At 43.7% G+C, this 26,013-nt stretch overlaps 1 protein-coding gene across 1 annotated transcript; it reads right to left on the bottom strand.

Annotated features, from left to right (window-relative positions):
- Positions 1–115: 115 nt before the first annotated feature.
- LOC115388232 (vitamin D3 receptor B) lies at positions 116–25,978 on the bottom strand. Its single transcript, XM_030091252.1, has 10 exons — positions 25,467–25,978; positions 25,119–25,197; positions 13,859–14,006; positions 12,696–12,826; positions 11,199–11,395; positions 10,780–10,879; positions 9,923–10,103; positions 8,211–8,362; positions 6,984–7,100; positions 116–6,172 (listed from the first exon to the last, which is right to left on the bottom strand). Exons 3-10 carry the CDS (start codon positions 14,002–14,004, stop codon positions 5,919–5,921), a joined length of 1,278 nt encoding a protein of 425 aa, XP_029947112.1. The 5' UTR covers positions 14,005–14,006; positions 25,119–25,197; positions 25,467–25,978; the 3' UTR covers positions 116–5,918.
- Between the last annotated feature and the right edge of the window lie 35 nt (positions 25,979–26,013).

Raw genomic sequence — 26,013 nt, 5'->3', positions numbered from 1 at the left:
TTTTTAATGGAGAACTAAAGAATAATAAAAAAAAAACCTTTTGAAATATTTGTGCTATAAAATGGAAAACTACAAAACATCCCATTGATGGAAAACAAGACACAGGAGCCTCCTGCTATGTACAACTGTTTATTTTTGATTTGCAAAACATCCGACAAAAATAACATTACATAAACACCAATTTATAATAGAAAAAAGATCTTTGAAAAAAAAAAAAACAGAGACAAAAGATAAAATTGCAATTACATTAGAATTTAGAGGACTTTATTCTCTTAATAATTGGAGCCATATTCTTCTGGCCGAAGCGGGCAGCTTATGGCTAGTAGCTTGATCAATATACACACGTTACGAGCATTTACAATAAGTGCTTTCGTTGGTTCAGGCGTTTCAAATCGAACGTGGCATGATTTGGGTTCACAAAAGCAGGGTGAGAGCGCCATGCCAGATTCGAATTTAGTCCTCGGTGCGCGCGGCTAAATGCGCACCGGTCGGAGACAATCGTCGTGGTCGGGGTCGCGCCGCCCTCCCCTGCAGTGAAAGGGTCACGTTATGGCACACAGCTCGGGGCAGATGTGACCATGGCAACATTATTCCTCATTAGTCACTGATCAATATAAACTCTCTAATTTCATTCAGTGTTTACCTGAAGCAGTTTGACATGAAGACAAGTAGAAAGAAAGAAAAAGAAACAAAAAGTTGAAAAAAAGACTTGGTTTAAATTCACCAAAGTGAGTAGTTGCTCCGGTAATGTGATACTAAAATCTGAATGGAATCGTTTTTTCCCCCGGCGGGCGCCGCCGGGCTGCGTGGATTTGGGCCCGACCGAGCCGCCGAGGGGCTGACACACACACACACACACACACACACACACACACTGGACGATGCTTGCGTTACGCAGCGTCGGTCTCGCACAACTCGCTGGAGCTCGAGATAAAAAGCAGCATTGCATGGATACTGAGGATTTCGCCCCCCTCTCTTGCTCGTAAATCCTCCCCCCCCTAAAGTTTGACCAAAAGGTTGGCAGGGAATGATGAAGGTGTGGGAGCAGGCTTTACGACAGAAGGGGAGGCCGAAGCGAGGAGAGGGTGACGGGGGTCGGACTGGGACTGAGCTGACGGTACCGGGAGGAGTTCAGGCCTCGCTCGCCTCTCCTTCCGTCACAAAGCCTTTCAGGTCTGTCACTTCTTCAAAAGCTGCCTTCGCGCTCGGAAAGCGTCACCCCCCCCCCACCTCCCTCGGTTTTTGCTGCAGATATCAGCAATGAAAGGCTGTTTTGCTGGAAGCTGCACTGAGAGGGGGAAAAGAAAGGACGAGGACACGGAGGAGGGCGCCACTTTCTGAGCGCGAACGCGGCTTCAGCTTAGCCAGAGCAACGATGGTCAGAGTGGAGGCACTAGATTAAAAACAAACAAAAAACACTCCTGGTATTTTGTGCGTAAAAAAAAAAAAAAGGCATTGCTAAGTCTGAGAAGAAAGTAAATCCTGTACAAAACAAAAGGAAAAAAAAAATATGAATGACTTCATTAGCTGGACTCTCCCAAATATGTGAGATATCTCTGAGGTAATCATTGAAGTATGACTCATTAGACAGCAATAAATACCAACATGAATACAAATATTATAAAAGTAAAAACAGAGGCAAATGCTTAATGCTAAAGCAAAATCTGAGCTAAAAGAGGTAGGTTTTTTAGGTAGATTATGGTGTACATCCATTGTGGACACTCCTTTTTTTTTTTTTCTTTTATAAGAACTACATTGAGTTGATTCCATTACAATCCCTGTCCTAAAGAGAGAAACAAAGAAAAAAATAAAATAAAATACTTGAGTTCTTTTGCATGAGAGATAGCAAACGGTTCTGTGTGGATGATATCATACAGACAGGATTTGTAATGGCAACAGTTATACAAAACACTTCAAAAATGTCTACTGACATGAGAAACTGTAAAGCTTGCTGGTGATCGTGTACCATGAGCTGGATATTGCAGGCATTGTTACGGTGTTATGTAGCGAGCTTATGGAGATCTCGATAGATCGGATCGGTTCGATTTGTGTGTCGGGATTTCCACTGATGTGTTCTTCTTTTTTTTTTTTGGAAGTTCCAGCGACGTTTCTTTTTAAACGACCACAACTCAAGAGTTAAGAAGTTTGTGGTGAAACCAGGTAGGAACCTCTGGGAGATGCATCGTTTTCACACTGAACCGAGTCAGAGCGCATGCTTGAGTTCCCTGAAGAAATCAACATCCACTCAGATATTCAGTCATGTAAGGAGAAGTTTCTCTCTTATGATAAAATACGGAATTCCCCTGTGGCACTGACCAATATCTACTCTCTCATTTCGCAGCGATACAATACATCCTCCTGGGGTTTTTTTTTTTTCTTCTTCCTCTACAGTTCGGCTTCAAATCCCCAAGCGCGACTCCTCTCTTACCCTGTTCTCGTGTGGAGGGAAGTCTCCCCGTGGCACTTACATATTCACCAAAACCTCCCGCTGTGTTTAACATACACAAATCAACACTGCAACTCTATCTCAAAAAAAAAAAAAAAAAAAAGGTACAAAGTCAGAGCTACATACAGAAGTATGCATTCAGGAAGAAAGAAAAATAAAAAATCAACATGGAGACTTCAAAACTTCAAAAGTCAGTTTTCAGTAACCAAGCACATCATACCCCTCCTCAAAACGACGGACTATACACACACACACACGAGTGGTACTGCCTAAAGACACTCGAGCTTCCACTCCCTTAAGGTCACTCACAGCAGGGTCACCTGTGGGACACGGGGAGTTACACACACACACACACACACACACACACACACACACACACACACACACACACACACACACACACACACACACACACACACACACACACACACACACACACACACACACACACACACACACACACACACACACACACACACACACACACACACACACACACACACACACACACACACACACACACACACACACACAATCGAATCCCAAAATTTTTTAGGATGAGGACAAAAAGACTGATTACAATCGGGGGAATCTTTAAAAACGATGAAATATTTGTGCTATGCAAGGTTATGTATCAAAGTATCAGGCCCCGACTGTTAGCTGGAGGAGCCTCACAGTGACCGAGAAGAGTTGGAATCAAGCCACAGTGATGTTCGAGCGGACTCTGACGGCAGGAAGTGAAAAAGAAAAATCCCTGTGGGCCGAACATGTCAGACGTTCGGCCCAAATAAAAATGCTTTTTCTCTCTCTCTTTCTTCCATTCTTTCTGTCTCTCTCTCACACCGTCATCCTCGCTTTGTCGGCCCTCATCTGCTGAGATGAAGGAAACGGGACAGCTGACACGGGGCGACCAGATGGCCCGTCGCTCCCTTCTGCCGCGCTCGGCTCAAAAAGAGACTTTTTCTTTTGAGCTTTTGAGCATTTGCACTCGGCAGATAACGGACTTTCTTTGGGGAATTTGCCTTAGCATATATAAGACGTGTCATCTTGTCTAATTTTACCATAATCCCACATGCAGCAGGCCATATACGACGGGCCTGTTACCTCGAGCAGTAAAGGTCCCTTGGCAGTTTGGTTTACAAGCCATTGATCGCTGTCTGATGAAGCATAAGCCAAAGATGACTGACAGCAGAAAGAAGGCATACAAGTTCCTGTCATATACAAGCTCATTGTTCCAAAAAAAAAAAAAAAAGAAGAAAAAAGCCATAGATAAGTAGTAAAAAGTTTAGTAGATTACATAATGCGAATGTCCAAGGCTCTGGAGTCATCATGAACGGTAATGTATAACTAGCTTGGTGATCTATATGGCTTATAATTGAGAGCAGCACAGTATGTTTAGCTTGTCCTCTTTCTGAGAATGAACCTTGGAAATTAACATCAAAACACTACTAAACAGGTTTAAAAACACAACAATCTGGCTTTGACGATTAACACAGGCGATTCCTGCATCAGTCTCTCTTAAAATACCTCCTACAGGAATATAAAAACGAATTACAAAGAAGTTAAAAACAAAGAGCGTTGTGTTTTAGAACATGTTGATTATGGGACAGAAATAAAATAAAGAGTCAATTATATTTGCATATATATCTTGTTTTGAAAAAAATAGCCTTGACAATCTATGTAGCCCTATGTACAGTGGCAGACATATTTTATATATATATATGTATGCATATATATGTATATATATATACACACGCGAACACACACTCTCTCTCACTCATTCACTCTCATAACACTTGGTATTTACAGGATCAGCCACTAGAGGGCTGCGCAGCATACATCATCAAACAGGAGGACCAGGGGCGAGGAGGTGTGCAGCAGCAGCACCAAACACCACCCGGCCCTCAGACATTCTAGAAAATCCACTTCCCAGTCAGAAACGAAAGGGGTGTGTGATCTGTGGAGGTCTGAAGCAGCTTCCCTAGCTCTCCGCCCACTGAGCTCTCTGTGTACTGAGGAGCAACAATTCATGGAATTGTCATAAAGGTGAAATGACGTACATTTAAAATAATAAAAAGAAAAGTAAAAGGTATTGCAATTATATCCATTTCTATGCCAATTCTAAAAACAAAAAAACAAAAAAAAAACAAAACAAAATGGTATGCAGCTATATATTAACAAGAAGACAGGCCTCTCGCTTTGGCCTCGTTTTACTATTCCAGTTAGATTTGGCATTTTAGCCCTTTAAAATCTATGATATAATAGATACGGTATATCAATACATCGGCTTGAGTAAAAGGTGGTATAACAGTGCTCAGGATACATGGGATAGGAATTAACTATTTACATGGAAATCAACAGAGGAAAACCAACAGGAAACGATCATTTCCAAAGAGTAACAAGCCAAAATGGCGGCTTGCTTTGATTGACAGTTAGCAGTGTAAAAAGTAGCTAACACATTTAGTGGATAATTCTCACCCCTCGAAGCCAGGCACCCTAGAGTCCCACGGAAACCTCACTGAAACGACGGTCTCCGCTCTGCCTTCCGCGGGAGACACCGGCGCGACCAACACTTTTCCTTCATAGGCCGCGAAGCTCGTCGGACGACTTGCCGAGCGGCTGCGTGAGTAAAGCGAGCCATGGAGCAGCAAAGGTTATTTTTAGGTACTGGAAGCTTTTTGAGAGAAGTAGTTTACCATACCTTTGGTGAAAGGTGAAAGGCGTGTGTCTGAATTCTGTAACACAGCCCCGTATACAAGCGCTGCCTTGGAGAGAAGCAGATACAAAATACAAATGAAACAAAAAAAAAGAAAAACCGGAACGCGACATCATGTGCAGGCACCGCGTTTCGCTTTTGCACCGACAGACTGAAATGTGATCCGTATCTGAAACTGTTTGTGTGGGGGAAAAAAAAAAGTTGCCGTTTCACGGAGGTGATGTAAAATACAAAACAACCCCAGTAAAACCGAGAGGTAGCTCAACTGAATGGCTAAATGAATAACTGAGTGTGTTGTGTCGTGTCGGGCGCGCGCGCGTCTCCGGCGCACGCCCGCGCACAAAATGTCCAGGCATCCGAAGCAGCTGTTGGTTGATTTAAATACAGACGAAAACACTGCATGTAGGCAGGTGTTGTAATGAGGAGGTTAATGTGTACTTTATGAAATTCCCTTGTTTTTGCTGTGTCTCTTAACATCTGCTTTCTCTCCACACAACCTCGGCCTTAACAACAAGACTCTGAGACAAGACATAGAGCCAGACACGCACAAACATAAACACACACTCACACACACACACATACTCCACTTTCTCTCTTCCACTGGCTTCCTCCTCCACACCTCCATTAAGTCCATCCAGCACATCCTCAACTTCCTTCCTCCATGGGTTTTTTTTCTTCTTCTTTTTTTTTTTTCTTTTTCTCCTCTCTCCACCCGGTGGGGGTCTCGTCTCCAGCTCGGGGTCGGGAGGGGGCCTTCTAGGAGACCTCGCTGCCGAACACCTCCAGCACCAGCGGGGTGAGCTGCATGCTGTGCTCCGGCTGGAAGGACAGTGAGCGGTACTGTTTGGAGTGCTCCTCGTTGAGGCTGCGCAGGTCGGCCAGCTTCTGGATCATCTTGGCGTAGAGCAGGCGCCCGCCCGGGTGGTGGAGCTGGATGTAGGCCTGCAGGGTCTCCGACAGCCGGTCCTGGAGGGCTTCGATCCGTGCGTGATCCTGAACACCTGGGCGGTCTGCAGCGGCGGAGGCAGAGGGGGCGGGAGAGATTTGAGGTATTTATGGTGGCTACACAAACTACACTTCTAATAAATACTCTTCTAAACAAAATAGGAGATGATTTTAAAAATATCAGAAAGCTGAAAGTAACAAAATGTGAGATATATAAAAAAGCAAATAAATTAGAAAAATAAAGAAAACAATGAAACTGCAATAACTGAACTTTCATTTTAAAAGCGGTTTATTTTGCCTTTTTCTTTTTTAACCCGTCAATATCCACAATTCAACCTCTCAAAAGTCAAAATCCTGATCTTTGCTCCCATTTTTTGGGAATTCGAGGAATCTGACTGTAAATGACATAAAATACTTTCTGTAGTTTTTTTGTGGTGTTTTGTTTACATAATTTTATCAGTCCGGTCAGGTGGCCTGCTAAGTTTAGATCAGGGAGAACACATATGCATTGTTAATGAGGCGCCTCATACTCACAAAGGGATGCAAATAACCACTTAGTTACACATGCTTGCTTCCTTGCATAACTATACATGTATAATAAATGGACTGTATTCGCTGCGAATGCATACCGCACACCAGGATGCGTGCTCACGTACGAGCTATTGCTCAGAGGAGATGGAAAATTCTTGAAATAGCACAAGAAGCGGGGCCCCGAGTATGATTTACGTCGATCTAAAGTTTGCAGCGTTGCTTCGAATTAATGCTCAAGATGATAATTCACCGCATCAAATGCGGGTTTTCGATCAGGAAGATGAAGCTGAGCTCAATCATGAACAATTCATGACGACCCTCCTCCACTCCGGCAGACCCGCATACCTGGAGAAAGCAGACAGATGGCCATGAGCAGCACGTGTTCCTCCTCGTGCAGGTTGAGCTTCTTCAGGCCCACCTGGAACTTCACCAGCGGCTCCAGCAGCTCCAGCGTGTGTCCCGCTGCAGACGATCAACACATTACAACCTGCGCTGCTGCTTCTCACTCCGACTACCGCAGGAGAAAGAAAGGCCCTCTGGGGAACATTACCGTCCCTCTTCCTCATTAATATTTCACTTTGCCTGTTGGAATAATCTCTGATTAAGCTTTTTTTTTCTTCTAATCTCATGCTGTGTACTCTCTGGTTTGTTTTCAGTAAGATCTCCCGGACAGGAGATCGTGTGATACGGGGTATGTAGCAGGACTGCAGATCGTACTGTTCCTTAGGTGATGTGTTTCCATATCGATGTGTAAATGAGAAGCTGCGCAGTACTGATCAAAACATTCACTGATTATAATGACTGCGCCACTAGTGGGTTTTTTTTTTCCCCCTCTTCATTTTGTGGCTGCACTATGAATTAAGCTTCAGTCATTTCTCTGCACATGCCAAATTGTGCCTGCGGCGCAAAACAACTCGGCACCAAATGACTCCTTGAATTAATTACAATCACCAATTATTTTATTTATTATAACTGAACAGCTTTGCAATTTTTCTTGGCTTGAGTAGTTTTTGTGTTGAACAACAGAGCAGGATTGAAAAACAACCAGATTAAGTATTTTTCCTTAATAGAATTTAATTCATTAACAACCACAGTTTGTTTTTCGGAGACGTTCAAAAGAGTTGGTAATGCCTGCACTTTTAATTACTGCATGAGAATTCTCGAGTCTGTGTCAACTCCATCACGATATTTTAAGAAGAGCACAACAGAGCTGGTTCACCTGGTTCAGATATGTGTGTGAGTGCTGCGCAGGTCAAGAGTGACATTCTTCCCTTGATCCCAGGGAGAGAGTGTCGAGTTTGAAAGGCAAATGAAAGCCATGCCCATGGGGGCTTCTGCAGAAATGTACGACTGTTTCTCTCAGAAACATTTGCACGAGCATCTTCTGCCTCTGGGTGTGTGCACAGGCTATCTCTTCTCACACCCTAAACGATACGGTCACCTTCTTAACTACAAGCACTCCAGAGTTAAAAAGGTGTTAACGTGCCGCCACCGGCGTGCGCGTGCATAATCCTGGACACCGGCTCGTCCTCACAGCGGTGGAACTGAACACACGGAGGAGCCAACACTGACCTTTGGTGACGTCGCTGATCTGGTATTTAAAGTCCGGCGCGCCGCAGCTCCACGACATGTCCTCCAGGTTGAAGCTCTGATTCGATCGCAGCATGATCACCTCGATGGCGCTGGACTTGAGCAGAGCGATCTGGTCCTCCGCTGTCAGCTCCCTGTGGCAGAAACAACGTAGAGTCACTATAAAGATTAACGTTTTCACAAGATAAACAAACAAAGGCGTGGAACACTTCAGGTCTTTAAGGTTGAAGTGAGTTTTTAAAGTTTATGAGACAAATGATGTAAAAGGAGAAGAAAAAAAAAAACATCTGCTCATTTCCTAATGCTGCAGCGGCTGATTTAGTAAAAGTGACACATTTAATAAACAGAAATAAATCTCCAGCAGTTAAAATCCTGCATCGAACGTGACACACGTCTTTTAAGCCGGAATGAGAACGTGCACAGAAACATTCACATTTTTAGCGGGGAGGTCTCCGGGTTGTCTTTAAAGGATTATAAAGCACAGCGTAAGAGGACAAACATTCCTGAAGTAAACCGCCATGTCCGTCAGTTGTTCCGAGCGAGAATGACAACTTTCAGGAAATACAGGCCCGGACTCGTTTCGGCCTTGACTTCGGGGTGACCCCCCCCCCCCCTCTGAGACACCATGTTCATCTCTGTCAACATTTTAAGAGACAAATACCCCAAAGCCCACCGTTTCTGTGAGTGGAAGTGGAACACAAACAACGATAAGACCTTGAACATCCACCGTAATTATACCTGCCTCTCACATAACAGGTTCACCTGACTCTCATATTTTCCGCCATGAGAAACGTTCGTATCTTTAAAGGGCCGTGTGAGGCTCTCCGAGGTTAAAACACAGGAACGTATTTTCTGTATGATGCAAAAATCACATGCTCATAAAACATGTGATCATCAGATAACGGAGGCTTTGGATTGTTTGTTGAGCAAACAGTTGACTGTTGAGCAGTGAAGGGCGTGCCACGAGTCACCTACTAGTACACAAACGAGGCTGAGCTTCACAAACCTGGCAAATGTATAACCGTCTTCAGTAAGACAACAGCATTATATAAAAGGTTTCCGGATCTGTATTAGAAAAGACCTTTAAACCATGGAAATTCCAGGAGAACAACACCATGTAACCAGACAGAGAGAGAGAGAGAGAGCGATAGAGCGAGAGAGAGAGAGAGAGAGAGAGAGAGAGAGAAAACAAGCATGCAGGTGTTCAAAGTCTTCGACACACATTTAAGCAAAAAGTCACGAGGACGTACGTCAATAAAAAACACACCAGGAGGCAGGGTTTCCCCAAGAAAGCTACAACTAACAATTCAAGATTTTTTTGAGACCACAAGTGAGTTTATATTCACATTTGTCACCTTCTAGGATCACTTTCTTCTTTTTTTTTTTTTTTTTTTTTTGCTTTCCTAACATTGACCATACTGGCAGTGAGACCTCTGCTCTACTTTTTCTCTGCAGTGTTTTCACAAAGACATGACAGTGGGAGATACTCGGGATGTTTATGTTGTCGTTTTCAGATGGGTAGGAATGGAAGCGTTGGGGTAAAAGGTGATCAATGGTTCTGCTTTACTTTGCTGTGCGAAAACAGGGAGAGATTTATGTCTCATATAAATATGATTGACTTGCCATGCTACTATGATGACCACTGTTTATCAGTCAGTTTCTCCAGAAACACGTCTTTAAATTGCTGGACGCACCTGAATCCCGGGATCATCTTGGCAAAACCAATGACCTTCTGGATGCTGTAAGAGACCAGGTCAGCCAGGTGAGGCAGCATGGAGAAGCTGGAGCCCTCCTCCTCACTGGAGTCCGGACTGCTGCCTTGCTCCTGGTACATCATCAGCAGGTTGTTGAAGTTCATTTTGGTGTCTACGGACTCTGCGGTCACCAGGACGGGAAAGACAAAGCACATAAAATAAAAGGAGAGAAGAAGGAAGCCAATGACAACTTGACTCTGCCTCTTTAGGATTACAAACGCTCGTCGCACGGGCAGACAGTAATGATATAAATAACGGCTTGTTGACTGAAGAGATCATCTGAAAATACACGAGCGCCAGTTCGGCAGACGTCAGATGAATGGTACATGACAGCTCATACAGCATGTGATGCATGCACAGCTAGCTGCGGGTGCTTTGAGTTATTTGTCTCTGCTGAGTGTCGGCGGCGGTCCACGTGATCGAGCCGCTCGCCGCGCTCCCTCCATTAGTGACAGATACATTAATGAACCGCTGTTTACTAATAGGAGTCAGGTGTCCGCGCGGTACAGGTTATTACCACGAGTCCCAACCAGATTCTCAGTAAAGCAGCCTAACAGATTATATAAGGCAACACGCAAACTGAAGGGAAACTGAGAAAGAAAGCAACTTGAAAGAAAACAGGTTTTTTGCACATTTTCTCCGAGTTGTGAGAGGTTCCGTTTTGATCGGCACGTCAAGTAGTTTTTCTTAATTCGTTTGTTTCTAAATGAGACATTGGGAAACTAAATATATCGCGGAGCAGTCACGGTTTTTCCTTGATCTTCAGGAAAGAGCACAGAGCGTGGGTTTCTTTTTACCAGGAGAATGACTGAAGGAGTCTGAGGAGGCATCGGAGAGGGAGTGGAGGGAAGCAGCTCTGCTGGCACTTCGTGTCACCGGGCCTTCACGCACTGGAGGCTGCAGCCGGAAAAGAGGACGAGGGGAGAAAGAACAGCCATGAAACAAGAGATGCAAACTGACAGGTTAATCTATTCACTACTGTGTTAATTACCAATGTATATATAATGCAAAACATCACCGTTGAAGAAGAAATGATTGAAATATGGACCAGTTAAAAATGCTGCTCGATTATTTCATTATTATTCCAGTGACAAAGAGAAATTCTAGTGAAGATAAAAGCAGATTTATTGACCTTGTTGTAACCACAAGGAACTATTCAGAGTTTTACTCAGAGCTAATAAATGCAGTGAAATTAGCGACAGTGGAAAAAACGAACCCTGAAACGACAGAAGTCAGAGTAGGAGTCGTCGTATGTTTTGTGGTGCGCCTCCACCAGCGTGGCGATGACCTGGCTCTGCTCCTCGGAGAGCCGGGGCCGCCGCGCCTCCCTCTCCGCTTCGCGCTGCGCCTCCTCGTCCTTCCTCCTCTGAATCAGGTCCTTCTTCCTCTGCACTTCCTCATCTGTCAGAATGACTGCGGAGGCAGAACACAGGGAGAGTGTGTGGGGACTTCATACGCACTGAAGAAGTATACATTCAGAGGGGGGAAAAAAAAAACAAAAAAAAACATGCGTGTGAGAACTTCTTTGTGTGGGAATAACAATACGAAAGCCAAACAGAAAACATCTGGGGTGGAAACGGAAAAACAACCGGCGGACGAACAGGTAGAACAAAAGAATACATCAAAAAGTGACTGTAAAGTACACTGTTTTTGAAGCGTTTCAGTACTCGTGTTTTACATTGTGATGACAGCTATGTCAATGCAGAGGTGGGTGGGTGGGGGTGGGGGGGGGGGGGGGGGGGGGGGGGGGGGGGGGGGTGGGTTGTTATTCTGCGGAGGAAGAAAGTGGGAGGGGATGGGTCCATATTGAGACCCCTGCTGTACTCAACAACCGAGCGCATTGTCTTTGTTCTGTTCGCTCCTTGTTGTTCTAGCCACTGAATTAGCTCACAGAAACAGAGGCGGGAGAGGGAGAGAGAGAGAGAGCGAGGGAGAGAGAGAGCAAGAGAGAGAGAGCGAGAGAGAGAGAGAGAGAGGGAGAGCCGAGTCTCAACAACACGCGGCTGTTTTTACAACGGCAAATAGAAACGCCACCGACTCCCGCTCGCGTACAGTAAATTGCGGCGCTCTCGCAGTACTCACACAAACACTGCGGGGGGAAAAGAAAACATTCAGCTGCCAGGGAGGGAAAAAAAACATAAAAAAAAAAGAAAAAAAAAAAACCTGGCTGCTTTAAGAAAAGGCCTGTGCACAATATCCGGATATTAGAAGAAAACAAGAAAAGATGGACCTGCTATTTACAGACTATGAAAACAAACGACAACTCTGGAAAGAAGGGGCCCGGTCATATTGTACATAAGGTGTTTAAACTTCAGATGGAGCTTACTTACTGTACACAATGTGGGGAGGCTCCACTTGCTCAAACAGAACATGTAAACACTGGAATGGGGCAAAGACCCAGAGAAACTTGACCTCCGTCCAAATGTTACATAATATTTACAAGTGGACAGTTGGCTCCCCAGGACAGCAAATACAAGTTGCGTAAATTTTAATATTGGTAAAAAAAAAAAAATCTTTTTTTTTAATATAATTTTATAATATTTGTGTGTCCAAGTCCAAAAATCAGTGTTTGTCCATAATAATAATAAAAAAAAATCCTCACACCATGCTCCAAATCTGACGGGCTAATCTAAGATCCTCGTACACAACCAAAATAACTTCACGACGTAACAAATGGAGGTCAGAGGACATGGGGGTCACCTGTCATACTTACACTCTTTCATCATGCCAATGTCCACACAGCGTTTGAGCCGGCAAGCCTGGCAGTGGCGCCTGTTGTCCTTGGTGATGGTGCAACTGCCGTTGAAGGGGCATGTGAAGGTGGCCTTGCGCTTCATACTGCGTCTAAACCAGCCGGGAACAATTTTTAGAGTCCATTAAAATGCAAATACGCAAGACGACTGCAAGCATGCACAAAGTGGAAAAAGCCAAGAGAGTGAATGAAGTTAGATTTTTTTTTTCTTCTTAATTTATTCAACATTCTTGTGTGTGCCAGAACATGTGTGTGAATACGCTTGGAAACGTTGCGTGCGAAGACTTCAACAGATCATGCTCAAATGGCAATCTCTGACAGTGTTTTACATAAATAATAATTATGGCAGAAGTGGATAAATATTTTTTGCCCTTCAAATCTGGGACTGAGAGAAACTGCACAAATATGGACGAGAGCCAAAGAATCCATGGGTGAAAGATGACTCTTGCCAAACAGTGACGCAAACCGCGATGATTTAGCCGGCAAATGGACATGCATGTATGAACGTTTATACACAGATGTGGACGCACATGGACACACATCCCGTGTAGGAGTTCACAAGAGGGCCGTCTGAGAGACGAGGAAGAACGCCATTAAACATCCGTCTCTCCTCTCCTCTCTCTTTGAATATCAACACTGCTGAGAGGAACGTACGCAAAGCGGCCGGGATCTATCAAACACGCGCAGCGGCCGACTCATGAGCCGCTTTAGTTTGGTCTCCGGCTATAAATTGGAAACTCGCGGCTGTATCAATGAGCGGGGAGCGACCGAGACATTAACCATAGGATCCAGCTCATTTGTATTCTCGGCCTGCTGCGCGGCTTGAGCGCGAACGCCGGTGTCGTCGGTGCTTTTGTGTGTGTTCCTGTGTGACTGTGGGCAGCAATTATATTTTATGCATGTAAGTATGTGGGTGGCCATTAAATATGCAAGCTCCGATCTGTGTTTCTAGGCTCGTGTATGCATGAATCAATAACTTTGTCAATATGTAGATTTGTTTTTCCCACACCGGGGTTACTTAAACTTTTGCGCTGGCTGCGCGAAGCTTTTTTTCATGCATGTGCACCGCCGGCTGCGGTTCACATCTGTTTTGACTCGACATCCACCTGCACGCGGCGGCGTACCTGAAGAAGCCCTTGCAGCCCTCGCAGGTCATGGCGTTGAAGTGGAACCCGGTGGCCTTGTCGCCACACACGCCGCAGATCCGCGGCACGTTCCTGTCGAACTCATCGGGGGCCAGCGTGGACGTACTCACAACGGAGGGCTCCATCACTGAACACGAGGGGACGGACAAAACAAGAAAGAAACAGAAATAAACGGGGCTGATTAAAAGGATTTCTGGGTCATGAGAATGTCCGCTTTCACCTGTCGACATGCAAACTCTCTGGTCAATTTTTAGAAGTTCAATTCAAATCCAGAGCTCCTTGTCCCGGGGCGAGGAATGGGAGCCACATGAATCAAGTGGAAAAACTCTCATTTTGCTCCAAAACGATGTATCTGGGTTACATTTGATTACATACTGCTACAAGTATCTATTTCACTTAGCTGCCTTGTGAAGGGGAGAAAAAAAAAGGCATGTCACCACAAGGCTAGCATCCTCATAAACAAACAATCACTGTCCTTCTCACAAAGCTCCTTTCTTATTCCTTTCTTTGCTTCCACTGCAGACTGAAAGCAAAGCAAATGATGGGAAGGAGGTGGCGGTGGGGGTGCTGGAGGGGGAGCCGGACCAATACAATTTGCAACAAACCCACAAATCAACATCCAAATGAGGTAAGACACCTGACTGAATAATTTACAATAATTTGACAGAGCTTTTCATCATTCAGATCGTATTCCAAAACAACAAAAAACTCAGTCTGGACTGGAAAAAAAAAAAAAAAGCTTTGCAACTTTTCTTTTTTTTCCGAATTATTTTGGTTTGACTGTGAATATGACAAGCAGGACTTTCAAACATACTGTGATCCTGTCCAACTCCATTACCAGGAGATTTAGTCTTTATTAAAATAAAAGGTCAAAACATGCATGAAAACAGGATATAGCTGTTGGCTCACTGCTGCAGGCGCAGCACAGCGGCGGCTCCGGCTTCAGTAGACGCTCCAAAAGGCCCCAAAAAGCGGGAGAATCCGATACATCTTTAACCAAACATGTGTGCAAATATTGGTACAGGAGATTTAGCAGATGGGTCAACGTGATCAGTGATGGACAACAGGCCACAGGAAAAGTTTCTAGGCTACTGAAGCAGGACATATACCCAGATGACTGGAACATATCTCCATCGCTCACGTTACAAAATCACATCAGCTCACTAGAACTGGGGTTTTTCTCGCCACGATAATAATGATAGCGGTTGATTTGATTTGCAGTGGGCGGATTATTTGTTATCTCTCCATACGTTGATTACGTAAGTTGGAGCCCACCCTGTTTTGCCTCATTATGATAACCAACTAGTGTGAAGTGACGACAGGCGTGGGTGTGTGTGTCCTCCACTTGTGTTGTTGTTCCCGATTGTACCGGTTCACGACTTGAGTTCCTTCCTCGTATTCCTTTCTTTCTGAGTGCAAATGTTGACATGGAGGTCCTTCAGAATGACACCAGCTACAAAGACTTCCCCCATCATCAGTCACATTAAACACACGTCAGGTCTTTGTGCGAGTGCCTTCGGGCAATACTTCACTTGATATCCTGGAGATGAAACTGTGAATAGGCTTCAGGGTTACATTTCAGGGAAGCACACTCCATGTGTCCGAAACAATGCGATTGTTCCTGCAGGCTAACTGAGGATATGTGAGGTTCGCTTGTAAACTCAAAGACAAATGCAGACGAGGTGTGTCCAAAGCAGCCAAGTGTTAAAAAAAACTATTTTGTGGTTTTATGAATTTGTATTTCTCAAACCAAGACTTGAAAGTTTCCTGTGTTCTTTTTTTGTGTCTTGATTTCAATTTAAAAAAATTATGTTTGGATAAACAAAACACCGAGGTAGTCACTGTCATGTTGCCTTTTGTAGAAGACCTTTCTCATTCTCCTATGATCAGGCTGTGATTTGTCTGGTGGGAAGACGGGGGGGGGTCTACCGTCTCTCTGGTCGAATCATCATTTCTTGTGTTGGAATATCGAATCGGGTTGGGGGGGGGTGTTAAAATCCATGTGATTCTCACAGTGATTAAAGCTAAGTCACCAGCGGATCCAAATCCAAGAAAATCAAGTCTGCCAGCTCTTCTGTTGTTAACCCCTGCTGAGGGTCCACAGGGATGGTATTCAGGCTCGTTCTCTTTGAGACTGAAAGTCAGAAATGCAACTTTCATACCTCTGACCACTACGGCTGGGCCGAGGCAATAAAAGGAGGATGGACTTTGCAATGTAAACAGCTGTAAAATTCTCATCCTCAAAAACTGAAAATACGCTTCAGTATAATGTTATATTTCCCTAAGTTGACAGCAGTATGAATGGACCTGATGATTATAATGAAAATTAAAATCAGTTGTGTTGCCTGGAGGCAAAGCACTAACTGCAGGCGGAGCCACTCATCATTCACTGTGAACCAAAACACCCATTTGCCTTACTATATCATCGAATGATCACTGAAGTCAGTCCTCTGTGATTGCATTCAGCCTTGACAGGCCATTACACTAAATGCACAGTAGAATTGAGAGAGCTCTAAATAATGCATCAGGTTATTAGAGCAGATCTGTACTCATTCCAGTCACAAGCACGCAAAGCCGGGGAATGGGTTTGCAGCTTTAGGCTCCGACCGAATGTCTTGCTCTTGAAATGATCTGCATATTGTGTTGTATACGCGGCTTGGCTTCATCCATCAAGTCTGCCACTGTCGCAATACTGCAAACTATTACCCTCTTTCATTTAGCGCGAAGTAGTAGCGTCGTAATTTGTGATTAGTGCACGGGGCTGAGTCCAGCTCCACAGTGGACAAACAATTATGGATTTTCTTTACCAGAACTTGGTGTACTTCCCTTCTGAAAGGGAACCTGCCAAAGGAGTGTTTTTGTAGATGGGGGCAAACTTGTTTGACATTGATAGAATCACTGCCGTGTGTGTTTTTTTCGATTAGTTATTGATAAAGCAGGAACATTGTGCATTATGTCACTGATTGAATCAGTGGAAGTACTTGTAGTGTGTGAACCTTTTGGGGCAAACCACTGTTGAAGATCTGAACTAAAAAGCTCTCAGGTGATAAACAGATTTGCTGCTTCCTGCAAAAACGTATTTGCTGAAAGGAGGACATAACAACACTTCAAAGATACAGATGGATTGAGTGAAATAGAGTCACTTTGATAAATCTAAAATGTGACAGCTGTTTTCCAACACCCTATTTTTCTCCTTCAAACCAGGCTGATATCAAGTCATTTTTCTTCGCTCTTCTTTAAGCAGGCCGTCCCACAGCTGCAGGATCGATGTGCGAGTCCCGGTATTAGAGAGCAGCGTTTAACTTCCTTAATTATTTACAGCTCCTGATCTGGTATTGTCATCTCACAGTAGACTTATTAAACTAAATGCTTTTCCGGACAGCAAACAAATAAACAGCTACTCCAACCGATTCTCGTTTGAAATCCTGCGCAACAAAAAAACGCCTGTCAAACATCTTCAGAAACGCCTCATTTTTTTCTTTCAATTTTGTCATATAATTAAGAAACATTCATAAAAATGTTGCCAGCAAAGAGATTCAATATTAAGCGATAAACTGATCACAGTCAAAAATTCCGTCCGGTTGATATACATGTTTCAGAAGGTTAATGGTTTGCATTGACTTGCTACTTGTTTATTACAGTGACTGTCAGAACAAAATGTTTCTGAAAAGTTATCGTTTCAGATAAACCAGGAGCAAGTAAGGCATGGAATTGAATTTAGATTTTTTTTTTGTTTGTTTCTGCAATGCAAAAGGCAGTTGTAATTTCAAAAATCTGTCCAACTCCATTAAAGATTTAGAACATTTTAATGTGATGATCTGCCAAAGGGAATCGACCAGACAACCAAAACACATACTGCTGAGTTTCAGCATTTTTCTTTCATCTGATCAAACGCGGCAGGGTCAGACATGTTGCAAACATCTGACACTGTATTTGTCATTTCATTAGCTTGCACCTTCAACAGAGCAGTCCTGTTCAATCCGTTCCTCTGTCTGATGTGGTTGATGGCAACACCTCTTTGGCTGCAGTGTTATTTTAACGCGGAAGTGAACAAAAACAGACTCTTCGATCTTAAGCCCACTTCTATCCTCCCGACAATCCGTTTGTGTGTTGAGCAACAGCGCGAGCCAACATGAGGCTTTGTGTTATAATTTGCGATCACAACAGTCATCGAGTGAACGTCTGCGCTGTTTTACCAATCCCTGAAATACAAGAAACTATAACACGTTGTGCTCGCGTCACAAAAAAAAATATATATATCAGAAGTCATAAAGACAAGAGAGGAAAACGAGGGCAGTTCCAGTGAGCGAATGACACAGGCTGCACATATTCCACGTCAAGTAAAGTACTGGGAGTAATTAACATGGCTCATCTGAGCCACATGACTAGTTTGAGCAGGAATAAGCTCAAAGCAGCTGAAGAAGCTCTTACACACTTGTGCCTCCTTAAGAAAGCCCCGAGGGTTTACATAGAATATCTTGTGATACCTGAGTTGTTTATTCAAAGTCTTCCGTCACCTGGTTACCTTACGCATGTGTCACTTCATGGCTTTGCCCTTATTTGAACCATGAATTACTTGGCAGCAAGTGTGAAAACACAGGATTACTGGAGTAACACTGAACTGCTTTCATGCAGCAAAAACTTCTTCGGCCTTCTGTAATCTCCTCGCCGCGTTGCTATTGAGAACATCACAGGGCAGGAATGTTTTCACTCTGTTTATGTGGCCAGTTAGCACTGACCGCATACAGATGCATGCAAAAGAATTTAAAAGGTAATTTAAATTAATTCAAAATAAGAGCCTCGATAACCACAATGAATGCACATGCTTCCAGACTCTTCAACTTCAAGACACGATCATGCAATTAACAAGAGCAGTAAAAATGTTCGGTACGCCCAGTGACATTTCAGTTTAGCGTTGATATGGAAACAGAGCTTTTTCTAATGTGGTTAATTCTAATTGTGGCAGCAAATGTCCCAAAAAAAAAAAAAAAAATCATACAACAAATGTCTGATCACTACACAGAAGTTTTTCTCTTTTGCTGCAGGGGGTGTTGCTGCCATGATTTCTGCTTCACCACAGAAGGAAGGGTCAATAGAAATCAATACAAGGCTGCTCTGAGTAATACTGCGAGTGTTTTTTTTTTTTTTTTAAAGGATGTCCGTGTCCCCATTCACGGGGCACATGGGGTCAGTCAATAGTTTAATGAAAGTAATTGGTGTAATATATCACGGTCTTTGAAGTCACCAGATTTCATTTTAACTGCACAACTTTATGAAACTTTGGCTCGGCGTGTCACACACCACCAATGAAAACCTAAATAAAGAAATATTTTTGGTTTTACGGTGCTCATCCCGCCACTGAATTCTGATGAACCTGCGCAACAGATCTGAAACATGTACCGAGCCGGTTCTCGGCATTAATGGTGTCTCAACGCCTTGCTGACCTACTTCAGATGTGTTTGTACTTCTCCGTGTTACTCACACCTTTTCAAATGACTTTCCAACAACTGCATAGCAAGTGATTGTTTGCCGACTGCATTCAGCGAGAGGAAATGCAGTGAGCTGTGAGAAAAGTGTGGGAGGACAAAGGGATGTACAACACAAGCATGCCAGAGAGGAGTGCTGCTGGTGGTGGGCAGCAAATGAGTAAAAACATACAGATATAGTATATCATCTACAGCACGTCGGGGAGGGAGACCTCTTCACCACTGTGGCTTTCTTAACCATCGTAGTCCGCTCTGCTCTGCTGGCAGTTGTGATCCAAAAAAGGACGATCAACACAAACAGCAAAATTGTGTTATTTTAAAAGCTGGCTAAAAATACACTATCAGAACTGGCTTTATTTAGCGGCTAAATATAAATGCACGTCTCATCTCTGACAGTCCTTCATCTTGAGAAGGATCACAGCTAAAAGCGATCAGTATTCCAGTTGGGATCACATCTTGGTTTGTTTCTGCTGGTTTCGTCTCCGTCCTATTTCCCAGCGAAGCAGCTAATTTTGGTGTGTATGTGTGTATGCGTGTGTGTTTGTACACACCTCTCGGTGTGAAATCTGTCTGCTGGCCAACTCCATTTTGTGTCTGTGCGAGAAAATGCTTTGTTTTATTCCCAATGCAGGAGCCTTCGTGGTGCAGCCACTGTGACAGCTCCAGACTCCCCGTGAGTGACACACACCGGGATGTGACCACTGCGATCAAAGATCACGCTCTGTGACTGGGACTTCATTTAAAAACTAATGAAAAAATGATATGTACAGTCCCATCACTTCCTCAGTAGGTGTAGATGAGAGACTCTGAGTTTTGCAGATGTTTTCTGCAGTTTCCAGAGAAGGCTGGAAATTATTGGGGTTAGAATTTTGGACCCTATTGAACCGAGTGATAGTTGAGAGAGACCAAAGGTCACAGTTAACACTTAGGACTATTATTGGGTTTGTCAGGGAAGTATGGCAAAGATCTAAATGAAAATAAACAATTAATGAAATTCCCTAAATCTCTGATTATTTTAAATTTGATCATTTAAATGTATGACCCACAGTGAAACAATTTATTCTCTTCCGCTTTGGGATGAAACGATCTTCATTCAAGCCTAATCAAGTCTTTATCTTCCTCCAGATAAAAGCTGAGAAAAGAACGGATCGTGCAGTACAAAAGTACGACCTTCTGATCGGAGAGCAGATTAACCTTGAAACCGAATGACACTCGGTCTATAAATAATTGATGGACTCAGAATTAAAATGATAAAACAAAAAGCAAAGCATGCTGAGGCCGGAGGGCAAAGGTCTGACCGACACAGCGCCAGTGGGCTGATGAGCAAGGGATGAGGCTCATTGTAATTACTGCAGGGTACCACAGACAGACTGCAGCGTGTCATTTCAACTGGGTGGTGAAAGCTGCAAAATAAAGACATTACCCCAATTTTGGTGGCGTAGCTGGAGGACAGGCTAGGGAGTTTCCTCTCTTCTTTTTACCCAACAGACCAGCTGAGGGAGAACAAGTGCTACTTAGCATGCTGTGGAGAAGTGACTCATCCTTTCCCCCTTTGATTTATTCACATTATGGCCGAAATGACACACATGTTTCTCTTACTCGGGGGACTGATGTTATAACCGGTCTCAGGTTAGATTTAAAGATAGGGTGCTCTTCGCAGAAGACCTAATGCTCAACAGTTGAAGACATCGTCTAATCTAAAGATAAATGATTGGGTGCTGCTGGAGGCCTGGACTGAATTAAGATCAACATGCCTGAAAAACCACCGGTCTTGTCATGTAACCAAATATCCTTAGAATCTGAGGCTATCTTCCACTACATGAAAAGTCCGGTGATTAAATATTTACTACAGGGACACCTGGCAGGGTTTAACGCGGTGAAGTTGAAGGAGTATCTCACCAAAGTTTGCATAATATTCCTGGAAAATGAAACAAGCCAATGCACGTTCATCAGCGTAAACTTTCTGCACCATCTGCATCCCAGTGAATCTCGGGTGGAAACCTCCAACATGCACCTACTAATTAGCTGGCACTCCATGTCAGTTGATCCCAAATAAGGTCTCAACTGCAGATGGTGTGAATCTGAGAATCCGAGTAGAAGCTTAGTAGGAGCTAATATGGGAAGTAGTAACAGATTCTCACACCGATACTGCATGAATTACAAGTATTTTGGTTACAGGAATTTGTGCATTACTGCATTATAGCTCATTGCAGCGACTGTATACAGAATATACAAAAGGATTTTTAAACAGGACTGAATGACAAGGTGGACTGTGGCAGGAGTCCAACACCACTAAGAAAAAAAAATCTGTAAATAAGGTGACTTATTCACTCTGCAACACTTGTGATTAGATTTTCAACTGCATCACAATGATGTGATTATCAAACAGGAAAGTGGTCATTGGTTTTCATTGTCAGGTGCCCTGTTACTTACAGAAGAAACATGATGAAACCTCAGCTGTGAAAAAGATTTGGAGCGGAGCCCAGATGTTAGATTAACTTTCATCAAAGTCAATATCAAGCAGTTATAAAAACCCACCCTCAACCCACGCCTACCCATCTAACAAACCTAATTAAGTGATGCCATTAGGGCCTGGCGTTGAAATGAAATGTGATTGAGGATGGGGCAAGATAAAGAAAGCAAGTAAAAGGGGTGGATCCTTGACAGCGTTTCAAGGAGGGATCATTTTAAGTGCACACAGACGCGCAGAAGAGAGAAGGAAAAGCGGGAAATAAAAAACCTCTGGCATCACGTCCAAAGAATGTCAGCAATGAGCTTACAGACCACATCCCAACACATAAGAGTCAGAGTCAGAATCACATCCAGACCCGTAACAGCACTGCGAAAAAGAGAGGAATTGCTCTGGAACGCCATAGACGGGGCATGACAGGCCAATGAGCATCCTCGCTCCACATCACATGACGCAATCCCACAAATGGTTCTGAAATTGTACCGTGCTGCCAAAACTTTCACTTAAAGGGGGGGAAAAAAGACGAGTAAAGAGCGATGGAAAGAAATAAAGGTGGAACACAGGAGGGACAGTGAGAAAAAGAGAGAGGATTCGTCAGAGGAAGAAAAGAGAGCGATGTGTTCTACTGCATACCTCAGGCTGGGTCACTACGGGTACAGAGGAGACATAAAACCAATCAGATCTGGAATGACCTGGTCTGCACAGGGAACGGGGTTACAATGGAAACACATGGCCTTTTGATCCATACATAAAAGCACAAATAGGCCCACAATACAGTTAGGAAAAAAAACGGAAATTAAGGATGAAAAACAGACACAAGTAAAGAGTGATCTAGGGTGACTGATCAACATTAGAGGTTTGATTTAATTCTGTTTTTGAAATTATCAAAAGAGATAGCTGAAAGAATAGAATAGATGAAAAAAAAAAAACAGTATGGACAGAACTAAAGCAGAATGTACAAACTGCCTCTGTAATGCAGCTAAACAACTAACAGAGCAGACTTGTCCAATCCTGTCTCTTCGCTTCCCTCGCGCTTGTTCTCCCTCGCGCAGCCTTCACGGGTCTATCTCATGCTCTTTTCTTACGATCACAGGGAGCATGTTACAGCAGCAGTAATAGCACATGACAAGGTGACCTGTGCCCCACACAGGATGGGCTAAACTGGGTGGAAGGGGTGGGGGGGGTGGGGGTGGGGGTCCCATGTCCCGTGTCCAAACCTATGGTCTCTGTACCCCGCCTCCCCCAACAGCCAGGCCCCACTGCTGGCCAGCGAGGGGAGAGAGTGAGAGAGGCAGTGACGGCAGCCTGCCCCCTTATGCTGGGCCCCTTGCTGGACTCTGGAGAGGGGAAAGAGACGAGGCAGGGAGAGGCCCACTCAAACACACACCAAAAGTCCTGTTTATGTCTATGCTGAATTTGACAGAGAATGCACATTCTCCAGCACACGGTCGCGCATGTCGAGCCAACTAGACAGAACCGGACAGACAACAGATATGTGGGTGCAAAAAGCTCTTAGCCCACAAGTCAAGTTATATAACCTTCATAAAATGCTGTCTCTTTTTCAGGAAATACCTCCATTAAAAACATGAAGGAGATGAACAACACTTGGAACTATTTTTTTTTTAAAGTCCACTCTTGAAAGGTTAAAATAAAAGAAAAAAAATTCAAACAAAAAAACTGTCTTATAAAATTGTAACATTATATAATTAAAAAAAAATCTATAAATAACATGAACTTCTCTACAGGGATCAGTAGTACTTTTTGCCTCTCAATGGCATTTATTTTCTGAATGACTTGCACTCCATATACCACAGATATTACCTGTGTGATGTGCTTGGCCTAGAAACCATCAACCACAGGAGGTAATTGCGGACCTGAAGACATTAGGGAGAACTTAACACTTCATTAGTCTCAAAGGCAACTAAACGTATGTGGAAAAAGGCATGCATGCATGGAGGTACATACAGGTGGGTCTTTACAGTTAGGTACAGCAGGCCCTTTCTTTCTATAGGGTCACATGTAGGAGGAAGCAACCAATTACTGTAGTCACGAAAGGGGGGGGATGTGGCGGTGGGGGCTGGGGAGGACTTCAATGTATAGGAGACCTAATGGACTGTACCATCACCGCAGCTCCATAAACAACCTGCCGCAGTTACAGTCAATAAAGACACAAACCAAGACCGTTTTTTTTTAAGCCTTCAGCTGCAGGTCAAAGTTTAGTCTTACAACTAATCTGAAGCTCGTTGTGTGCTCATCTTTAAAGTTTGTGTCCATGCGTCCCAAAAACTACTGGCTTTCAGTGAATTTCCACATCATTTTCAGCTTAAAACACATATGGTGGCTGACCTCATGTCAGCTGAAACTTAATGAGGGGGAAGACCATTTTGCCCAGATCTGTGAGGCAGCTGATAAAAAAAAAGCCACAAGGATAGTGAAGACATTCATGCAGAAATTGAAAGATAAGAAATTGTGTAAAAGAAAAAAAACACAAAATGGCATTGCAGTTAATTAGATTTGTCCTCTTCAAGATTTATGTTGTAGTGATGTGTGGCAGAGAGGGAAAAAAAAGGGGGGCTACTTTGAATTTCAGATGAAAAAACAGATAAGAGGCTTGAAGTTATGTTATCATGATCCAGAGGCTTACTTAACCATGACAACAAAAATCAGTGTGTAAAGTGCAAAGACACAGCACATGTATTTTGCTGTGTTGATGGAAGCGACACAGAAACTTTAACAGTAGCTTGGGGTTTATGACTGGGGACTACAGGAAACGAGATTTCTAAACTGAGTGCTTATCAGTCTGGGACTTTTATACCTGGAACACTGACTTCATACTACAGTGTAATAAAAACAATAAATTTAGCTTGACGGTTTGGTAACAAGGCAAAAAAATAGGTCAAAATTATTGTAAATCCTCCTAGTTTACACTAAAACATGCTCTCTACTTCAGAGTGTTGTAAGTTACAACTCTGTATGATTTTACCAAACAGCCCCTGAAATGATGCTTCAGTGTTTTGGTGTTAGGAGTGTCACTGATTTAGGTCACATCTTCGCAGGCTTCATTAAAATAACCAAGCAACAGCTTGTTCCCCTGAGCTTCGTGATCACATTGTGTGAGCATTAAGTAATGAATCTGTAGCAGTCCTGCTAAACTGATAGCAGCTCTTACCTCTAAGCAACAACAGATAACTTTGTTTACACGTGGACAGGCAATTTCATTGTGTACTTAGTGCGTAACATCAGGTGTGATTTAAACGCAATAAAATAAATGAAAATGGCTCACCTGAGGTTTTTGCATGCCCTTGCACAATAAGGTAAGACTTGAAATCTTTCTTCAGTTTTTTTCCCCCAAGTTGTTGATCCTGTTCAATACAAAAAGCAAAATGGCATGTCGCAAGTCACACATTGGGCCTTTACCCTAATACCTGACCTGCAGTTGATCTCGTTTATGTAACGCTGAAACTATTTTCAACAGCAACATACACACTCGACGTGGTGATCAAACAGCATTTCGGCAAAACGTCAGATCTAAACTGTGCTAAATCACTATGTCCTTAGCTCTTGTGCAATCTAAATCACAAACACTCCACTCTTGACTCCAGCATTCCTTCTGTGCATGCGAGTTTCATACCTCAGCTCAACTTTTCCCCATCAAGACCGAGTTGGTTTTAATCCTATTTATCCGTCATCCGTCGTTGGTCTTCATGCACTTGCAAAGTGTGTCTCCTCCATGTTGAGCGGGGAAGCTTTCTTTCTTTTCTTTTTTTTTTTTTTAGCGTAAACGAGGGCGAGAGCGCGACACACTGGATCCAGAAATGTGAGGAGACTTGAGGAGAAGACGTCAAACTCGTCCGCCCTTCCAGACGTCGGCTCACACAGCAGCCGTGGTCGTGGCTAGCGTTAGCGTGGCTAGCTGGCTGATTTAACCCTAAACCGCGGCACTAAGTTGAGCACCCCGCCTGTGAACCGTTCTGCCACCGCGGCCGCCGAGAGGCTCTGCGCACCACCGGGAATCACTGACAGCGGAACGCACGCATCGACACACGGATAGCTTAATCACACCGACGATAGTCCGACGGGAAATAGGCTATCCCTCCTTATTCGAGACCCAAATAGATGGCCATTACTTTTTTGTTATGCACCGCCCCCTCTCCAGGATCTCTACGGGAAAGAGGGAT

Source organism: Salarias fasciatus, chromosome 5, assembly GCF_902148845.1.
Source record: "Salarias fasciatus chromosome 5, fSalaFa1.1, whole genome shotgun sequence".
Classification (NCBI taxonomy): domain Eukaryota; kingdom Metazoa; phylum Chordata; class Actinopteri; order Blenniiformes; family Blenniidae; genus Salarias; species Salarias fasciatus.
Note: the sequence above shows the minus strand (reverse complement) of the source record. Positions and strands in the feature narration are given on the sequence as shown.